Source organism: Ylistrum balloti, unplaced genomic scaffold (genome assembly GCF_031769215.1).
Source record: "Ylistrum balloti isolate Yb309-2 unplaced genomic scaffold, AGI_CSIRO_Ybal_v1 Utg370190, whole genome shotgun sequence".
Taxonomy (NCBI): domain Eukaryota; kingdom Metazoa; phylum Mollusca; class Bivalvia; order Pectinida; family Pectinidae; genus Ylistrum; species Ylistrum balloti.
The window spans coordinates 358166-378753 of NW_026782170.1; the positions used below are offsets into that span (position 1 = coordinate 358166).

At 35.5% G+C, this 20588-nt stretch overlaps 1 protein-coding gene across 2 annotated transcripts in view; it reads right to left on the reverse strand.

Moving 5' to 3' along the window:
* LOC132551265 (uncharacterized) overlaps positions 1-20588 on the reverse strand; it is a 75989-nt gene that overhangs the window by 43078 nt on the left and 12323 nt on the right. For both annotated transcript variants that reach the window (XM_060215389.1, XM_060215388.1), the window contains exon 3: positions 2855-2935. In XM_060215389.1, coding sequence (XP_060071372.1) covers positions 2855-2935 — 81 coding nt within the window. The remainder of the gene's footprint in view (positions 1-2854; positions 2936-20588) is intronic.

Sequence of the window (20588 nt, forward strand, 5' to 3'; positions counted from 1 at the left end):
CCTACTTTCACTACACAGCCTACTACTAACAAAATTATGGAAAACCCTGTATATATAATGAGTTGAATGACAATCTATTCCAAAAATTCTATTCTGATAATTAACAATTTATATCGGAAATGATTAAATATTTATAGATTACTTTTTCTTTGGAGGGTGGGGGGGTGGGGGGGTGGGGGGGTGGGGGGGGGGTGGGTGTTCCACTGATACCTGATGGTGTTTTGATACAAAAAATTAATACTGTACATAATACAGGTGGGTTATGGGGAAGTGTAGTGCCTGATCTAACCAACACAACATGGTAGGTCATATACATCCTTAGGATAGTCACCTCCACTCTGTGTCTGGACAATCAAAGAAAATTAGGAAAATTTCTTCACCATTAGAGATGCTTCCATCCTTGAAGGCAGAGTACTGGATAAATGTCTGTTTGAAATAACATTTGTATGCTGGATGCCTGTATATGCTAGCTACTAGTTGCAGACTTCTGTCCCAGTAAACTGATCAAATCCAACACAAGGCCTTGGGATTAATCCAATTAAACTATTCCTATAAATGTGGAAGAAAATTCTGACAAACATTTATTCACTTGTTGCTGGTTGCACTGGGTCTGTGAGTTCATCAAAATGGAATAAGACACCACTACCTCAGGAAACTTTAATACATCAGTATTAACACATATATCCACAAAGCCTGGCTACCAGTACCAAATATACGTTAAACAAATACAGAACTGTGCAATCATCTACTAGCTCCCCTCCATGTGAAATAAGACATTAAGACATTTCCAAGAGATATTTTGAACTGAATGCTCTTAACAGACAGTGAAAGTGCTGGAGTATTGTTTTTATAACATTTATTAAAATCCATTTGATTACAAAATTTTTTTACATAAAATGTGGCAAGATGAAGAAAAGTACAACCCTCCCACCCAAGGGGCAGAAACATACCTTTTACACGAAATAGATTCCCTGTCACCTAAGATTGCTTCAGACCAAATTTGGGCAAAATTAATAGCGATTATTTTGTGTGTGATAGTATCCTATGGAGTGATAGTGATTATATTGTGAGTGAAAATATCCCATGGAGTAATAGTGATGACATTGTGGGTGATAATATCCCATGGAGTGGAGTGATTATATTGTGGGTGATAATATCCCATGGAGTGGAAGTGATTATATTGTGGGTGATAATATCCCATGGAGTGGAAGTGATTATATTGTGTGTGATAATAGCCCATGGAGTGGAAGTGATTATATTGTGTGTGATAATAGTCCATGGAGTGGAAGTGATTATATTGTGTGTGATAATAGTCCATGGAGTGGAAGTGATTATATTGTGTGTGATAATAGCCCATGGAGTGGAAGTGATTATATTGTGGGTGATAATATCCCATGGAGTGGAAGTGATTATATTGTGTGTGATAATAGCCCATGGAGTGGAAGTGATTATATTGTGTGTGATAATAGTCCATGGAGTGTGATAATAGTCCATGGAGTGGAAGTGATTATATTGTTGTGTAGACCCTGGAGTGGAAGTGATTATATTGTGGGTGATAATATCCCATGGAGTGGAAGTGATTATATTGTGTGTGATAATAGCCCATGGAGTGGAAGTGATTATATTGTGTGTGATAATAGCCCATGGAGTGGAAGTGATTATATAGTGGGTGATAATATCCCATGGAATGGAAGTGATTATATTGTGGGTGATAGTATCCCATGGAGTGATAGTGATTATATTGTGGGTGATAGTATCCCATGGAGTGGTATTGAGTGATAAGTTCCCACTTGAAATGCTGATGATACAATTCCTATGTATACCAAAATTGGCTGCCAGTGTGTTGAAAAGAGATATACCTACATTTTTAAGATTTGTCTTATCTTGGTTCTTGCTCAGAAGCCAACAGACAGACACTTAATACCAACCCGTTGATTTCCAATTGGGATAAAATTCAGAAATTGGATAAACTCACACACCTGTTTTTGTAGCTTCTTAAATCTTGACATAGATAAACAAATGAACCTTATTTAAGTTATCTATTACAAAACCTTTAAGCTTTTAAGTTATCAGACATTGTTCCGCTTTTAAAGCTGTGAAAACCTATGATAGACCAGACAGAAATGTTTCAGTGTTTACAACTGGTTATGATAACAATGACCTCCACTGTTTACAAACATATCATGAGATGGAAGTTCACCAACTTCTGAATTTTCCAATTTCGATGATGTATACTGATTAAGAATTCTGGTATACAACTTTTCTCCAAAATAATCAGCAAGAAGTGTGTGTAATGCAAAATCTAAAACATGAAACAACAAGAGAACGCAAAGCGTGACATTTTCCCTCACGCCCAACAGTTCAACAGAAAGGCACACAATCATATATGTTAATATTACAACAAATCCATGGAATGGCTGGTTTAGACAGAATACAGTGTATCTTTCTACTATTCTATCTCAGTACGACCAGTCACTGGTGACTTATACTATCTTTCCACTATTCTATCTCAGTACGACCAGTCACTGGTGACTTGTACTATCTTTCTACTATTCTATCTCAGTACGACCAGCCACTGGTGACTTATACTATCTTTCTACTATTCTATCGAAGTATGACCAGTCACTGGTGACTTATACTATCTTTCCACTATTCTATCTCAGTACGACCAGTCACTGGTGACTTATACTATCTTTCTACTATTCTATCTCAGTACGACCAGCCACTGGTGACTTATACTATCTTTCTACTATTCTATCTAAGTACGACCAGCCACTGGTGACTTATACTATCTTTCTACTATTCTATCTCAGTATGACCAGCCACTGGTGACTTATACAGGTTTGATACTGACCTTGCTCCTATCAACTGGGTTGCTGAAGTCGAAATCTGGTGACACAAATAAATATCCACACTTCGAAATCTTTCTGGTTGCCTGGAATAAAAAAAAAGACTTTGTTTCAGAGTACTGTCAACAAACCATTATCAGATATTCTGCTTGGTCAATTAAGGGCATTGAACAAATCTTAAAACCTGAAATAATCAGAGACAGGTCCATAACAATTGTATAAACAAGCATGTTTGTGGATGTATTGCAACATGTCAATACAAATTTCTTATTTCACTTACAGACATATTACAACACAATAATTCTCTGAGATGAAAAAAGAAGTAAATGAAATATTCTAATGGTTACTCTAACAACAGTTATGAAGCTCTGACATCAGCTGTAAAAGACAGCACCCTTTTTCCTTGCAGCTTATTTCAGACATGCATATCCATGGCAACAATGGTGTAGACTGAGGGTGGAGGAATTTGGGAGGGGGACATTATCAGCAGGCATTACTTCCCCATTTATGATGGCGTCAACTTACATAACATTACTGACATCACCAATACTTCACAAGAAGATATACTTCAAACTACTATTTACTACAAAATTTATGGGGCCATTATGAATTAAACTCCATCATTATAGTTTCAAATAATAAGTATCCATATAAAACTCTGACATGACAAATAATAGACTCAACATAATCTAATCACAAATCTATCGTTATGGTTGTACCAAATGGCCAAACCCTAAAGGGACTCAAATGGCTAAACCCTAAAGGGACCCAAATGGCCAAACCCTAAAGGGACTCAAATGGCCAAACCCTAAAGGAACACAAATGGCCAAACCCTAAAGGGACTCAAATGGCTAAACCCTAAAGGGACCCAAATGGCCAAACCCTAAAGGAACACAAATGGCCAAACCCTAAAGGAACACAAATGGCCAAACCCTAAAGGGACTCAAATGGCTAAACCCTAAAGGGACCCAAATGGCCAAACCCTAAAGGAACACAAATGGCCAAACTCTAAAGGAACACAAATGGCTAAACCATAAAGAGACCCTAAAGGGACCCAAATGGTCAAACCCTAAAGTGACCCAAAAGGCCAAACCCTCAAGGAACACAAATTGATTAACCATAAAGGGACCCAAATGACCAAACCCTAAAGGGACACAAAAGGCTAAACCCTAAATGAACACAAATAGCCAAACCCTAAACCAACACAAATAGCCATACTTTAGTAGACACAAACAGCTTTAAATATTCTTTCCAATCCTTATCTGTATTTTAAACTACATGTATATTTCAAAGACTATTTGTAGAACCACATATGGAATATCATACCTTCCAATGTCTGATCGCCTGTCACCAAGCCCCAGTAAATGGCTTTATGTAGTCAGGTATTATCAGACATACAAATGTGATTGGAGATATTTATATCTTTCTCAAGTCCCCTGCTAAAATTCCAATAGCTGAAAGATATTAACTCTGAACAATTGTCCTGACCCTGATTTCCAAAAACCTGACCTGCTACACAGCTTTTAATACGGCTTCAAACATATAACTAAAATATTGATCATCATGTACAACTTACACAAGTAACTTTCAAGTACAGAGAGTGAGCAACAACATACCGCAGACTTGATATCCCAAGGTGATTCCAAACGGGTATTAAACTTTAAAACATTTCAATTTTTCCCTTGGCTTATACTGATCTGCATTCAAATGTTTCTGACTTATTACAATATATCTCCCTAAATTATCTCCTTTAAAGTAACTGTGTAATAAATCAAGGTACAATGTAGCTATCATACATATTGTTCAATATCATTTTTATGTCAAAATTTAAAGTCCATAAATCATTACCTACATGTCCCAAGAGGTATATTTATAGAATAAATCTCATATTACATTACCATTAAAGTATATTTGAGCAAGGTGAAATCAATAGACAATGTTCACAATGACCTCACTAATTTTCACTGGGTTTATGCTGGTCCTATGTCATTTTAAGCCTTTATTAATTTAGGGTAACAGGTACCCCAACCCTCACAAAAACCTTATCTAGAATCACAATTAACCTAATTGGAAAGATTCTATCTTTTGGCTGCCATATTCCGAAAAGTACACATTCGGCTAAAAATAGAGGATTAATAGATCACAAACAGGTTCTATTCATTTAACCTGTTAATCAGGTTGATTATGCATACAGAATTTAATGTTCCAATCGAGCTCAGGTTGGTTGACCGTTAATCTTTTGATGTACCTTTGTATAATGATTGAATGAGACATGGTTATGACAAGTTATCTGTGAAAAGCCCTTCTGTTTGTAAATATAAGGAAAGTCATTCAACAAGCAATGTGTGAAGTTGAACTTAGATGACACCTTCATTCATAAATTCAAACATCAGAAGTATGACCTGGATTTTGTCCAGATTTTAAATGCTGTGTAATAAGTAGGTATTGGCTTTATTGGAAATATACAATATTCACATACACCTGACATGTTGTATACAGAAAAAGAGGAGAGAGCTACACTTTTTCAATACCATAAATACTTAATGTGTATAATCAAAACACTTCATTTACATAAAAAAGTCAAGGTGATTCATCATTTTTGAATTTTTATCCTGAATTTTAATAACATGCCAATCTTTAACCACAATCTTTTAATGTGTACATAAACTAGACATGTTGATATTCAGATTGATTCTGATGTAAATGAAATCCCAGTAAAAATTATGTCTTAAGAGACCGTCTGCCATGTACACAACAACAGACATTGTATATGTACAGCAGGTAATGAAATAGGATTTCTGAATCAGATCTCTTTAGGACTATACAGATCTTTATAGCCTGAGAGAATATGGACATGAGACTATACAGATCTCTATAGCCTGACAGTATATGACAGGAGACTATACAGATCTCTATAGCCTGACAGTATATGGACAGGAGACTATACAGATCTCTATACCCTGACAGTATATGACAGGAGACCATATAGATCTCTATACCCTGACAGGAGACTGTACAGATCTCTATAGCCTGACAGTATATGGACAGGAGACTATACAGATCTCTATACCCTGACAGAATATGGACAGGAGACTATACAGATCTCTATAGCCTGACAGTATAGGACAGGAGACTATACAGATCTCTATACTCTGACAGTATATGGACAGGAGACTATACAGATCTCTATAGCCTGACAGTATATGGACAGGAGACTATACAGGTCTCTATAGCCTGACAGTATATGGACAGGAGACTATACAGATCTCTATAGCCTGACAGTATATGGACAGGAGACTATACAGATCTCTATAGCCTGACAGTATATGGACAGGAGACTATACAGATCTCTATAGCCTGACAGTATATGGACAGGAGACTATACAGATCTCTATAGCCTGATAGTATATGGACAGGAGACTATACAGATCTCTATAGCCTGACAGTTTATGGACAGGAGACTATGCAGATCTCTATAGCCTGACAGTATATGACAGGAGACTGTACAGATCTCTATACCCTGACAGTATATGGACAGGAGACTACACAGATCTCTTTAGCCTGACAGTATATGGACAGGAGACTATACAGATCTCTATACCCTGACAGTATAGGACAGGAGACTATACAGATCTCTAGAGCCTGTATAACTTTCAACATATATATGATCTTCCCGCAATATATTACCTACACAATTTGTTCAACCTTGGAAAGTTAAATGTTAATTATTTGCATGTGCCAACTGCTCCTGACATATTGATCTACAGGCATATACAATAAGGAAGTGGCTTTCTATATACCTCTCATTAGTCCATTTAATTGTGTGCCATTAATGTAGTCAAGTAATATTACAGTGCCCTTTAAAATGTGTCCTTATTTTTCTGTAATTTATTTTTACTGTACCAGCATAAAATATCCACCTAGTTTTGAGGTCACAGATAAAATGCTATCAACTAGCCTGTCATGACAGTCATTGGTGACAAGATTAAACTTACATAGATGTTTCTTTCTTGGGGGGGCAATTTGGTGATTTGGTGGACATTGAATTACAATATACAAGTTTTTTGTTATTAACAGGTACCTCCTTGAAACAGGTGCCCCATCAATTTTACTGTCACATATGTAACTGATACAAGCCATTCCACAGGAAATGAACACACAACTTTCACAGTTATAGTTTCAGGAGCTGTCCTGTGTTGTATTTGGTGATCGATCTGCATGACCCCATTCTCACGGAAATCAACAACACAAATACAAATGGCAGCCATTGGTATCTATTTTTCCTGTCCCACAATGCATAAAATTGTCCTAAACACAAAATCACCCCACCACAATGTCAATTGCCTCTCAACTGGAACAGTTTGAAATTTACCTACATACCACCGTAGGGTACAGTTTAAAACTGAATAGTAAGCATCTACAGCTAACATATTTTGTCAGTTTATGAGAAAATCTAAAATGCCTCAATCCTTAATCAAAAACTAACAAACTCAAAATCTATTACAACCAAATTCTTCCTTCACAATAAGCAATTTTAGGACTCCATTGGAGGTTCCCAAATTACAGTATTAGGTCAGTCCTTTGCAAACTTTCATATTTGTTCAATCAACAAGTTTCTTTCAGACTGGCTAAACTTGTTGTAACATAAAGACAACGGCCGAAGTGTTCCCTGATAGAAATTTATGGTAAAGTAAAAGTCTGCTTGGAAGTATGATCTCTTATCTGGAATAAACTACCATTTAATATGAAATCTGGTCCTACCACAGCTTAAAATTATAATTCAAGGAAATTCTGCCCAATTGCTCACAAAATATGGTGAGCTTGTTCGCTGTCCTATTCAGTGACTCCTGAAAGGTCCCAGAACAGGTACCAGTAGCCACAGGCTTACACTATGGCACCTGATCAGGAGCTATTTGTTTTTCTATACAAAACGAAAATGAAGTAATACACCGAAAAACAAAGATTGCGCCCCATTACCCCAGGAGATTGTAGGTATACAGGTACATAATGGTATGATTATCTATCTGTCCCCACAAAACAACATCAGGTCACGCAACCCGAAAATTACCCACCATACACACAGTACATGAATACTATCTTGTATACCTACACCCTCAGTTGTAAATATACACCAACCAGTATGAATCCCCATTTTCCTTAAAACAATCATATCTACAAAACCTAGAAAAACATAGACACATTTGCTTTGACACCATTACCATTAGGAAGTAAAATTATATTTGACATCTGAAATATTGAAAAAATGTTCTAACCAACACACTTGTACAACAAATTATGTACTAAACTGTTCATTTGACAAAAAATAGTTAAATGATTATCATCTTCTATGTAAGGACTCCATTTCAGAGTTAAATTGTGCATGAGCTCAAGTGATTCAGGTTGATTTAGCCTCATCTGCTCTGACTCAATTCAGTCTCTGCACTCTAGGCTTATATTCTGATCCCTCATCCTGAAGAAGTCTTCCCAAAGTCTGGCAGTGAGTAAGCGGGACCAGCCTGCTTGGTGCTAAGAATTGGGTATAATCAATGGTTGAATGACTTTTAATACTCAGAAAAAATCATTTAACATCAGGTTCTTCCTAAAATCACCCCCACCAAACATGACACAATTTAATCTGCATACAATGCCAGACCGCTGGTATTTAGCAATTTGCCCTTTAGAATTAATTTTTAGGTCAAGGTGACTTTTCAAAGTGAAACAACTCTGTTCTGTATGTCCTATACCTTCACAATAGGAAAGATGATATCCTAGATGAAATTTCAGATGATACTATACAGTTACACCTGTGTCTCCTAAAACACATCTACTGGTAATTCTGTAGGAATAGTGTCACCTGACAATAAAAATGAACAAAAACTCTTACATGGGGCACATTCTGAACAGTGTCAAGAGGTTTAAAATCGAGGTTTAAAATAATTTCCTCAACATGAAATTTAATTCCAAACACCATTAGTTTTCTATAGATATTACATGTAAATTTCAGGTCCCATAGTTCAGAAATGTACAGAATATAGAAAAGCTTTTTCTATTTTTGACTGTAATAAGAAGTTAGTTATCACATTTCATATGTCAAGTCTTACCTGTGGAGATAACCACTTATGGCGATACAATGCCAGCAAACATAGGAATGATACACAAAATTTGTCATCGTATACATTAGAGGAAATTTGGAGTAAAATTAAGCTTCAGCTTTCATAACCATTTAATAAATGATCAACTTTTCATTATGCAAAGGTAGCTATGTGTACTCATAATGGACTATTCCATATCATAATGATTTCTTTATTCTAAATATTTTAACAAAAAGGTACAAACTCGGAATCTTATCGGGAGTAACAATATTTCAGAACGTGGTATCGCTAAGATACTTTGTTATATCAATACAACAAACGAGATCCTTTGATAAAGTGGTGTCGCCTAGCTAACCTAAATACATTACTTTTTAAAATTGTTACTGCATGATTCTCATCCAAGATAAAACTTCACAGTAGTAACATTATCCTATATACATGTACTGTTATAAACGGTAACTGCAGGACTCTCATTCACGGTTCTCTACAGCATGCTGTAACTTTCATCCTTAAAAGTAAAGGAGAAATCTCCTCTTTTATTTCCACTATCTGGGCCTTTCAACGGACCTGAACCTCTCCACCATAGTTGTTAAACTTCATAGGCTATGACCTCATGTGTGGTCACTGACTGTCCAGTGATCCTGATTTGTCCCAAAAACTGACAATGGAGTCCACACCTTGTCAGGATGACCACTGAATACAAAGGCTTTAATTGCAGTGTACCTGACAGTGGTCAATGGGAGGTCAAACTAAGGTTACCTGGCATGGTGTTCCGATAAACAAAAGTGTGACAGAACCCTTTCAAACTTTCTAGATATGACATCTTTACAGATGGTTAACTTTATAATAGATGTTTTCCAACAGCCTGCAGGGTTAGGGTTGCAATTTTAGTCCAGTTAATACCCCTGTTGGACAAAAATGTTTATATTTTTTATTTTACCTAAAAATACTTATATTTTCAACAAAATGTCTTTTTGAATACTTGTATTAAAAAAAATGGATTACCAGCTATCAAAATTTGGGGAAAAAAGGAAAAGTTTTAAATACTGATCATAAGATACAGTCATGTGATAAATCTATAGGGAATGTAATTGGTCTGAAATATTAAGCAACTAATCTTGACAATGTACTTGACTTATATATACCAAGTACATAGTTAGTGATGAACAGATAGGTACTAGTATATTATATATAATAAAATACCTTCCACACATGTTCTGTGATCATTTCTCTTTAAACCAAAACTTACAGAGGATAGATAAAAACTTTATCAAACCTTCAGATATCAGGCCCAAAATTATCTCATATTGCATAGCTACTTCTTTATAACTTCTAAAAAAAATCATATCATATTTAATATTTCCTGCCAACATTTAGATGAGGAAATGAGATAAAACTTGATAATCTAGCTACTAACAACTGGTGGTTCACCAGCTACATACGAGCCTCTGTTTAATTTACCTGTATAATGTGATGAAGGACAATAATCCATCATCACACTGTACACTGTAACAGTTAGCTGGACAGATTGTCTAACTTGTGTCATCATTAATTGAGATAATAACACAAGGACAGACAGCAGATCTGATGATTCTGATATATTCTGCTGCTATACTGGTCACTGATAGACACCTATAGCCTGGAGTCTCTGGTTTTACCACATAGATAGGTATGCTGGTCAGAACTTATCTAAGGGTAGTTGTCAGGCTGTGTCAAAATAACCAGATCTACAGTCATGGTGACCAATGTTCAGCTCAAGGCTATCTGGCTACTGGCTTCTTACTTCTCCAGGATATCTACATGTATATTTCAACAACAAATTTCTTCAGATTTGAAAGTAAAAAGCAAATCTATATGCTTTAATCAACACCATACTAAGTATGTTTTCATATTTCTAAATAAATTAGCATTTCTTGTATGTCTGTTTTCTATTAAATTTTAAATTGTATCTAGCTTCCCTACATTTCCTTTATAAATACTGGCTATCTCTTGTATACATTGTACCTCTGCTATACAATCTGTCCTGTATACATTTTATCTCCCATGTAGACATTTTTTCTCCCCTGTATACATTACATCTCCCCTGTATACATTTTACCTCCCCTGTATACATTACATCTCCCCTGTATACATTACATCTCCCCTGTATACATTTCATCTACCCTGTATACATTACATCTCCCCTGAATACATTACATCTCCCCTGTATACATTTTATCTCCCCTGTATACATTTTACCTCCCCTGTATACATTACATCTCCCCTGTATACATTTTATCTACCCTGTATACATTACATCTCCCCTGAATACATTAAATCTACCCTGTATACAATACATCTCCCCTGTATATATATTACATCTCCCCTGTATACATTTTATCTCCCCTGCATACATTACATCTCCCCTGTATACATTTTATCTTCCCTGTATACACTACATCTCTCCTGTATACATTACATCTCTCCTAATACATTTTCTCTCTGAAGTACATAATGTATCATCTGTGTAAACTAAATCTACCCTTGTCATTTAAATTATTACCAGTAGAATCACTAGAGAGCATTACAGTTTCTTTAAAGGAAGGGCACCTGTTGCTGTTATATCTATCTTACACTGAACATGAATCCTGAGATTATGGACACATGTAATTTTCTCAGCATGTCAAAATGTGTGAGATTGATCGTGCAGTTCTGTTGTTCTGTAATTAAGTAGTAAGCCAGCAGACTCCCTATAACCATTAACAAATATCTGGCTAGATGCCTCTATCTTGGAAGCCAGCATCTGAAGAGTGTTATATTCTCTACTTAGTCTAAACCATGTTAATTCTGGTACAATCTTAATGTAAACATTAGTCAACAATATCTATCAAACTTTCTCATCAATATCTTATTACTAAGTCTGAAAACATTAGAATAGACCATCCACAGCATGAAGTTTCTTCCAAAATGTTTTTAAGCAACAAACTGACATACAAAAGTAAACATCACAGCTTACTGCTAGAGTGTACCAATTCTTCCACTGAAAACTGTACAAATGACCTAGATTATGACCTAACACAGTTTTGCCTCTGTCAATTATGGATGGCAATAATGTAGGTATTTTTCCTTCTTCATTTCAGTAAATAAAATTTCAATTTTGGGAAATTATCATAATAATTGCTAATTCTAACTACCAATGGGATTCATTATTTGCCGAAATATCTCCTGAAAAATCTACAAGATTTGTACAATTTTGCTCCTTTCGTAAATAAAATATGCCTACTGCTGCCAGTCAGAATCAATGAAACATATAATTACTGCATGTCATGTGGCATGCAGAATGCTTCAAACATTTACACATTGTACACAATTAAAACCTTCTCTGCTTTAACACGTGTGCTAAATACATGTAAAATGTATTTGATGGGTTTTCTTTCAACTTAAGACTGACAAATGACCTTGGCAAAGACAGTTTACAAGTGCAAGATTTAAAATCTGGTGTTAGGCTGTTTGTTACACATGTCAAGGTTACACATGTAGAGAACAGGTACATGATGACCTTGTGGATTAGTTAAGGTAATACCTTGAGGGGAGGAAAAGGGGCCAAGTAATGCATGTCTGGAGTGGAGTGAAGGGTACTGTTTATACCTTGTAGAGAACATATCACAATACCTGTGTAGAGAAGTCCATAGTCACCCTTAAACCAGCCAGTGTGTGTAGTATGTAATGAGGCTGGATACTGCCTGACTTCAATGCTTTACCACACTCAGGAATGTATATGTCACTTAGAAAAATCTATTTATATAGTAAAAAGTGGTATTCAATGTAAAGTGCTTATACTTACTATAGGGTTTTTATATCTACTGTGTAGTAGTCACTTCATCACTTATATTTACTTATATCTACTGTGTCGTAGTCACTTCATCACTTATATCTACTTATATCTACTGTGTAGTAGTCACTTCATCACTTATATCTACTGTGTAGTAGTCACTTCATCACTTATATCTACTGTGTAGTAGTCACTTCATCACTTATATTTACTTAGCTATATCTACCATGTCGTAGTCACTTCATCACTTACATTTACTTATATCTACCATGTAGTAGTCACTTCATCACTTATATTTACTTATATCTACTGTGTAATAGTCACTTCATCAGTTAAAATTTCATCACTTACATTTACTATAAATTATTTTAACATAAACAAGATGTGTTTATGAAACACAATGCCCCCAGTTGCAACAAAGTTCTGAAGTGGGACATTAAAGCTGTACTGTGCAAGACATGTGCTAATTGCATGCACATTTTGTAAAACACTTGTCTTTATTGTGCATAATTAAAGCCAACGTTTAAGTTTTTCAAATGTAGGTCAAAGTCACAGTCAAGGTCATAAACTCAAAAACATTTTGGTTCCATCATAAAAGTCTTGTCATAGAGAACACACAAAATATGAAAGTCTGACCTCTTACAGAGCAAAAGTTACGGGCAAAGTTTCAGTTGACAACAGGAAAACAAAGGCAAACAAACAGACAAACAAACAGACAGACAAACAGACAGCACAAAAATACAATATGCCCCCATCTTTTGATATGAGGGCATAAATAAGTAAAACAAGAAAGCTGACCAACTTCTTTGTGTACAAGCGTCTGATATCCTAAGTACTACATGGACCTATGATAAGATCCATACTGATGAAGTTACTCCAGAATCACCTACAAGGTGTCAATATGGAGAACATAAACAAACTGCCATCTGTATGATGTTGTACCATCGGAGGACAGCCAATTGTTGATGTTTGTATGGTGAATATCAATTGTTTACATCAACAAGGCTGCAGACAGAGCTGTCCTGTATCTATATGCACACGTGTGAGATAGACATCAATACCTTACTTCTATACTTGATATGTGTTTCTCTTGGATTCCTATGTTAATACACATTGGTGACATTCTATCACAGTGCCAAGATTTTCAACAAAATATGCCCATTATCCCTTCCTTATTTCTCTTCGGTTGTTTATGTATCAACAATTGGCGTAATCATGGTTACTAGACATATGACTAACCCAGTGGTACCAACATTTCTATGTGTCTAAAACTGTCATATTCAAGTAAATATGCATACACAAAACATAGCTTTCAAAGTAAGCAGAATATTCTTTGACTTGCAGGATCTATGACAACTTTTGCGTATGGTATATGACATGCTTCAAGATAAGCCGAGACTTTGTCTAACAGATACATAGAACTTTATTACAATTTGAGAACATAACTGTCAATGATTCACCAGCAATATATTACAAACTATGTCTCTTTGAATAGCCCTGTTGACATATAATGGATCCTGATAACCAAAAATGTATCATACACAAAATATTAAAGTTGAAAAAGATGCTTGAAGGGCATGAGCAGCAGAAAATAGTCATCACAGAAAAAACTCAACCAGATAGTTCAAGTGCTTGTCTGGAACTGAGGAATTGGCTTTTTCATTACTTTGTATATATATCATCCACTGGGAACGCAATCTTACATTGTATCATACACACATTATATAAATACCACATGTAATAGAGATACCAGTCGCTGACACATTTCATGTTTCTCTACCAAGCCAAATTTAACATGCCTTTTACTACACATCATCCCAGTCTCCTGGTAGTGTTAGGCATTTCAATAAGTCTTTATGATAGATTTGTTTACATCAGTCTTTAGACAATCGGTACATTAAAGGAGAAAGAACCCTGCTTCACAAAGGCCAAATAAAACAAGCATTATAAAATGGACTTAGTAATGATAAAATATAATTTATAATGCTTTTACTGTTGTACTGGGTCAGGTCAATAAAAGATTGAGATTCTATTAATCCAATATCTATACTAAAGCTGTATTACATATCTAAAATAGTTCAACATATTTGGACATACTTATATTGGAATATGCTTACAACTATATGACATAACTTATTTTGGTAAACACATATCTTGTCAGTATTATAGTCTCTTAGCTAATTCCACAATGACATTTGTATTTGTAGTCAGGAATTTATTAATTGTGTATAGAAATTTAACAGTTAATTGATACTATGATCATGCATACATTATATATGTGTGTCTAACTGTTCCAAAATATGATGTATAACACCAATATACTACAAATCAAAATGTGCATTTCCAGTAGATAAAATAATTTAGCACTCTTTGTACTGAAATTATTGCACTTATACATGATTGTGTTAATTGCAGGAGTAAGAATCCAGGTTTCACAAAGGCAAAATAAAATAGTGTCCATCAAGGCCAGTTTAAACAGTGTCCACAGTGGTCAGATTAAATAGTGTCCACAAAGGTCAAGGTCAGATTAGACAATATCCACAAAGGTCAAGGTCAGATTAGACAATGTCCAGAAAGGACAGATTAAACAGTGTCTACAAAGGTCAGATGAAACAGTGTCAACAAAGGTCATATTAGATAGTGTCCACATTGGTCAGTTTAAACAGTGTCCATCAAGGTCAGATTAGATAGTGTCCAGAAAGGCCTGGTATAGAAAATACAATGATGATATAGATGTAGGCCAGGTTAAACAAACACAAAACTGTTAGATTAAGTCCACCTGTTCCTTTATCTGCCACAATTCAAACATATGAGATACTTGGTATGCAAGGATGGCAATACAGCCCTGTCATATCACACCAGTCATCTCACATACTTGTAGCATTTCTCTAGGCCTCAACCTGGATATTGGCAGGTCCTGATTACAAGTGAATAGTAATGTTCAAAAACTTGTTTCTCACAAGTTCACAACCTACAGCTTCACTGTCCAATTATCCCAATCCTGACCTAATTATGTCATTACCAGTGAAGCATGATGGACACTGAGATTCAGCCAAGGGTGACCACATTGCTGGATCACCTGATGATCCACATGAAAATCTCTTACCTTATAACAGGCCTCTGACATTAAAAGTTGAAAAATTTATCTCCATATATCAAATATAAGCATATGAATATATCTGGCATTGTATGGAAAATGCATAAGGATGTCACTGAACTCCAATATTAAAGGAAACATTCTGTCAAATATATCACACCTGGAAATTTGAAACTGAACCTTACATCAGTGAAATCTTAAATTGAACCTGAAATTAGAAAAAAATTAACTGCCCTGAACACAAATATTCCCTGTATTTACATAGCTTTTTAATGGAAATGAGGCTGAACTTAATAAAACTTTTCAGCTTTGAAACTGAGTCTACATGTAGAGCTGTTTCTATTATGAAACACACACAAGAAAAGTACACACACACAATGTGTTTTGATACAAAATATCTACAGATAGCTGATAATATGTGGCCTGTTTGCTGCAGGTTTGTAGAGTACTGTAACCCCAGATTCTTCAAGGACCAGGAAATAGAGATCCTCCTCCCTAGTGGTCCAGGGGAGGGTGAGCTGGACCAGATGCTGAAAGGGGGTCAAGCCTTACTACCTTCCATAGACAGGCTGGGGGATGTTACATGTCAACACCAGCTACCACAAGCTCACACTGCACTATAAACATCAGCAGAACACCCCCTAACAATGGAAGGATAATGTTTGACAGGTTTCTTTTCCTCCAATCAGAATGCCAAATTACTGGGAACTTTCTACGAGATATCCATCACAGTCTGATAATAAAACATATCTCAAGAGTACTTCAGTACATATTTGTGGAAGGTTATGACTATTGAAACACTATTATTGTATTCTGTTTTAATAAGCATTAACTGAATAAAACTATCAAATATTTGTAACATATATCAAGACCAAACAGCATCAGATCTCCATAAAATTCTTATATAAAACACAATCCATTTTATTCTAGCATTTCTGTTATAGGAGATGAACTACCAAGATTGATTAAAAAGCATACTCTGAGCTGCAGCCCTTACATGCACGTCAGGGAGACTACACGTTGTCTAAAGAATTGCTATATGAGAAATCATGTCTGAATGAGAGCTTAAAAAGATCAGAATACCATCTATGTAAAGTCTCCATTAGACTGAACCAGATGGTTTTGTCGTCAGCAGCAGCAGCAGCTGGACTATATAGTTGTTGGAGAAGCATATGGGTTTTTTATCTCATGTTTAACAGCTTTTGGACTTTGTCCTGAGATTTGGTAGAGAAAAGATAAGAAGGGAGGGGTTATATTCGCCTCTGATATGACACCAGTGACGCGAATCAAATGATACTGATGCCACAGATAACATATTGCACAGGGGTAACTGCTGTTGAGAATTCAAACTTGTCAAGTTTCAGCTCTGTTATTCCTAATTGACAGTAACTGGTACATGTAGAACAGAGTAAAGAGAAATATATCACTGTTTGACAGCTGGAACATGTAGAACAGTAAATAAAGAACAATGTCATTGTTTGACAGCTGGAACATGCAGAACAGTGTAAAGAGAACCATGTCCCTGATCGACAGTAACTGGTACATGTAGAACAGTGTAAAGAGAAATAATTCACAGTTTGACAGCTGGAACATGTAGAACAGTGTATAGAGAACAAAGTCATTGTTTGACAGTAACTGGTACATGTAGAACAGTGTAAAGAGAACCATGTCCCTGTTTGACAGCTGGAACATGTAGAACAGTGTATAGAGAACAAAGTCATTGTTTGACAGTAACTGGTACATGTAGAACAGTGTAAAGAGAAATATATCACTGTTTGACAGCTGGAACATGTAGAACAGTGTATAGAGAACAATGTCATTGTTTGACAGTAACTGGTACATGTAGAACAGTGTAAAGAGAAATATATCACTGTTTGACAGCTGGAACATGTAGAACAGTGTATAGAGAACAAAGTCATTGTTTGACAGTAACTGGTACATGTAGAACAGAGTAAAGAGAAATATATCACAGTTTGACAGCTGGAACATGTAGAACAGTGTAAAGAGAACCATGTCCCTGTTTGACAGCTGGAACATGTAGAACAGTGTATTGAGAACAATGTCACTGTTTGACAGCTGGAACATGTAGAACATTGTAAAGAGAACCATGTCCCTGTTTGACAGCTGGAACATGTAGAACAGTGTATTGAGAACAATGTCACTGTTTGACAGTAACTGGTACATGCAGAACAGTGTAAAGAGAACCATGTCCCTGATCGACAGTTACTGGAACATGTAGAACAGTGTAAAGAAAAATATATCTCTGTTTGAAAGTAACTTGTACATGAAAAGCGGTGTACAGAGAACCATATTCCTGATTTACCTATTCACATATGTTTTTATTCTACACTATGTTCTTCGAAAAGTAACTTTTCCTGACTATAAGGTAAAAAGTTCTACATCAAAGACTGGCATAAAGTTCTAAAACCTTCCATAGTCCCTATAATGTTTCCTATATCAAAGTACTGATAGACGTCCCCAGCTAACCTGTACTGGACAACTGTGGAATTAAGAAGGTCATTCAGTACTGGTCACCTATGTAAACAAGCTCAATGTTCCTAATTTATTCAAGTGAAGGAACCTGGGGTCTCACGATCATATGATACAAACAGGGGATCGCAAGGGTCATTTACCCTCATACAGACTTCACAGTGAAGAAGACCCTAAAATCTGGGTTCCTGGGGTAAGCTAATCTCTTTTACAGGGAAGACTTCTACTGGACCCATAAATACTCACTGACATGATCAGATATATATAGAGGTCAAAAAAGGTCAAAGCTTCAAGAGAAAGGAAACTCTCATTTCTATTTCCATTTTCTTATGGTTGGTTGATCAAGCAGTTTTAAGACGTGGTTGTCCACACCAGATGGAGTTGGTGTAGGACTAAAGATGGATAGCCATGTCACCCTTGGCCCCCTGAGGCTCTCCGTTAAACACAAAACTTAAATCTGATTGCCATACAATAAAACTGAAATGTAAATAGCATTATCAAATGGACTTAGTAATGATAAAATATAATTTATAATGCTTTTACTGTTGTACTGGGTTAGGTCAATAAAAGATTGAGATTCTATTAATCCAATATCTATACTAAAGCTGTATTACATATCTAAAATAGTTCAACATATTTGGACATACTTATATCGGAATATGCTTACAACTATATGACATAACTTATTTTGGTATACACATATCTTGTCAGTATTATAGTTTCTTGGCTAATTCCACAAAGACATTTGTATATGTAGTCAGAAACCTATTAACTGTGTACAGGAATTTATCACTTAATTTATATTATGATCTACATGCATACATTATATATGTGTGTCTAACTGCTCCAAAATATGATGTATAACACCAATATACTACAAATCAAAATGTGCATTTCCATATTTTAGCACTCTTTGTACTGAAATTATTGCACTAATATATAATTGTGTTAATTACAGTTTCTGTATGGTGTTATAAACATAGCAATTAATGAAAATGCACTAATTTGTCAATATGTCAATTAACCAAAAATTGATAATCTGCTAAAACTAAGCCACATTTAGTATGTTTACAGTATACACATCAACAGAATGACTACCAAACATTACTTGTGTCCTTGATGGGACATTTTGTATAGCTCAGTATTAATTAAGGATGAGATCCTACAACAGCCATGTGGCATCTATTAGTATGCTATGTACTGATGGTATACAGAAACCAATTAGTGAGAGGAGCTAGCTCTCCTGGACAATCATACAAGTGATAGTGATAGGTCTACATGAAAGTTATTTTCTACACTCATCAGGTATCTTAGTTCAAACAGGTTGTGTTTAGGTACTTGTATCATAAGTTCATAACATGTGAAAACATTACAAACAGCAAAATGTAAGATTTATGTAGTAATCTGCTGAATTTAACATTATAAGTTTTATAGAATTACCACTAAAATGATTTTGTATACCTTCAAACTAATTGACATGTCATTTTATTTTATTTTCATCCCGGTTGTATCTGCAGTCTTACTGAACAGGGAGCTCCAGTGCATTCTCGTTTGTATGCAATTTATCTAGAGGACAATTTCGTAAAAACTTAGGGTGACACTGCGTACATCCTCATGCAACAAGATAGATGAGTCCCAGGAGTCCATGGCTTGCTGTGGAAGCCGGCCACAATGATAATGTCCTCAGTATGTAAATCTATACCTGTAGACACATTTCTAAATCATATATGGAAAGCATGCATTTTAAACAGAAGTTTGTCTGCCTACATTTTATGTAGTTTAACATTCCCATCATTATACAAGCTATTCTCAAGCCTGCTATAATGCCTTCCATGACTTGGATCTGTAAGGTTTTTTAACACTATACAGAATACCAGAAACTATGAACTGATTTTCAATCCTTTTTCAAAACTAATTCTTTGTTCAAATTATGAAGTTATGGTTGAAAATTTCTTGGAAGAAAAAACTGAATGTGGTTCTATACAGTATGTTCTATGCTGTACCACAGAAAATCCCTAATTAAGATACATTCTTCACAAAAGTATTCATGATGAAGGTCATTGCATCCATTTGTATTTGGAATTAAATAGCAAAAACTGAATTTTCCTAATTCAAGACCCCATACTAGGTAGAATATTTGTTTTTTTATGCATGATAGATAAATAGTAACTCCACACTAAATGTGAATACAGCTGGCCTGATCTATAAAAGATCACCCTACCTTTCTCTTCTGGATCAGATAGCTACAT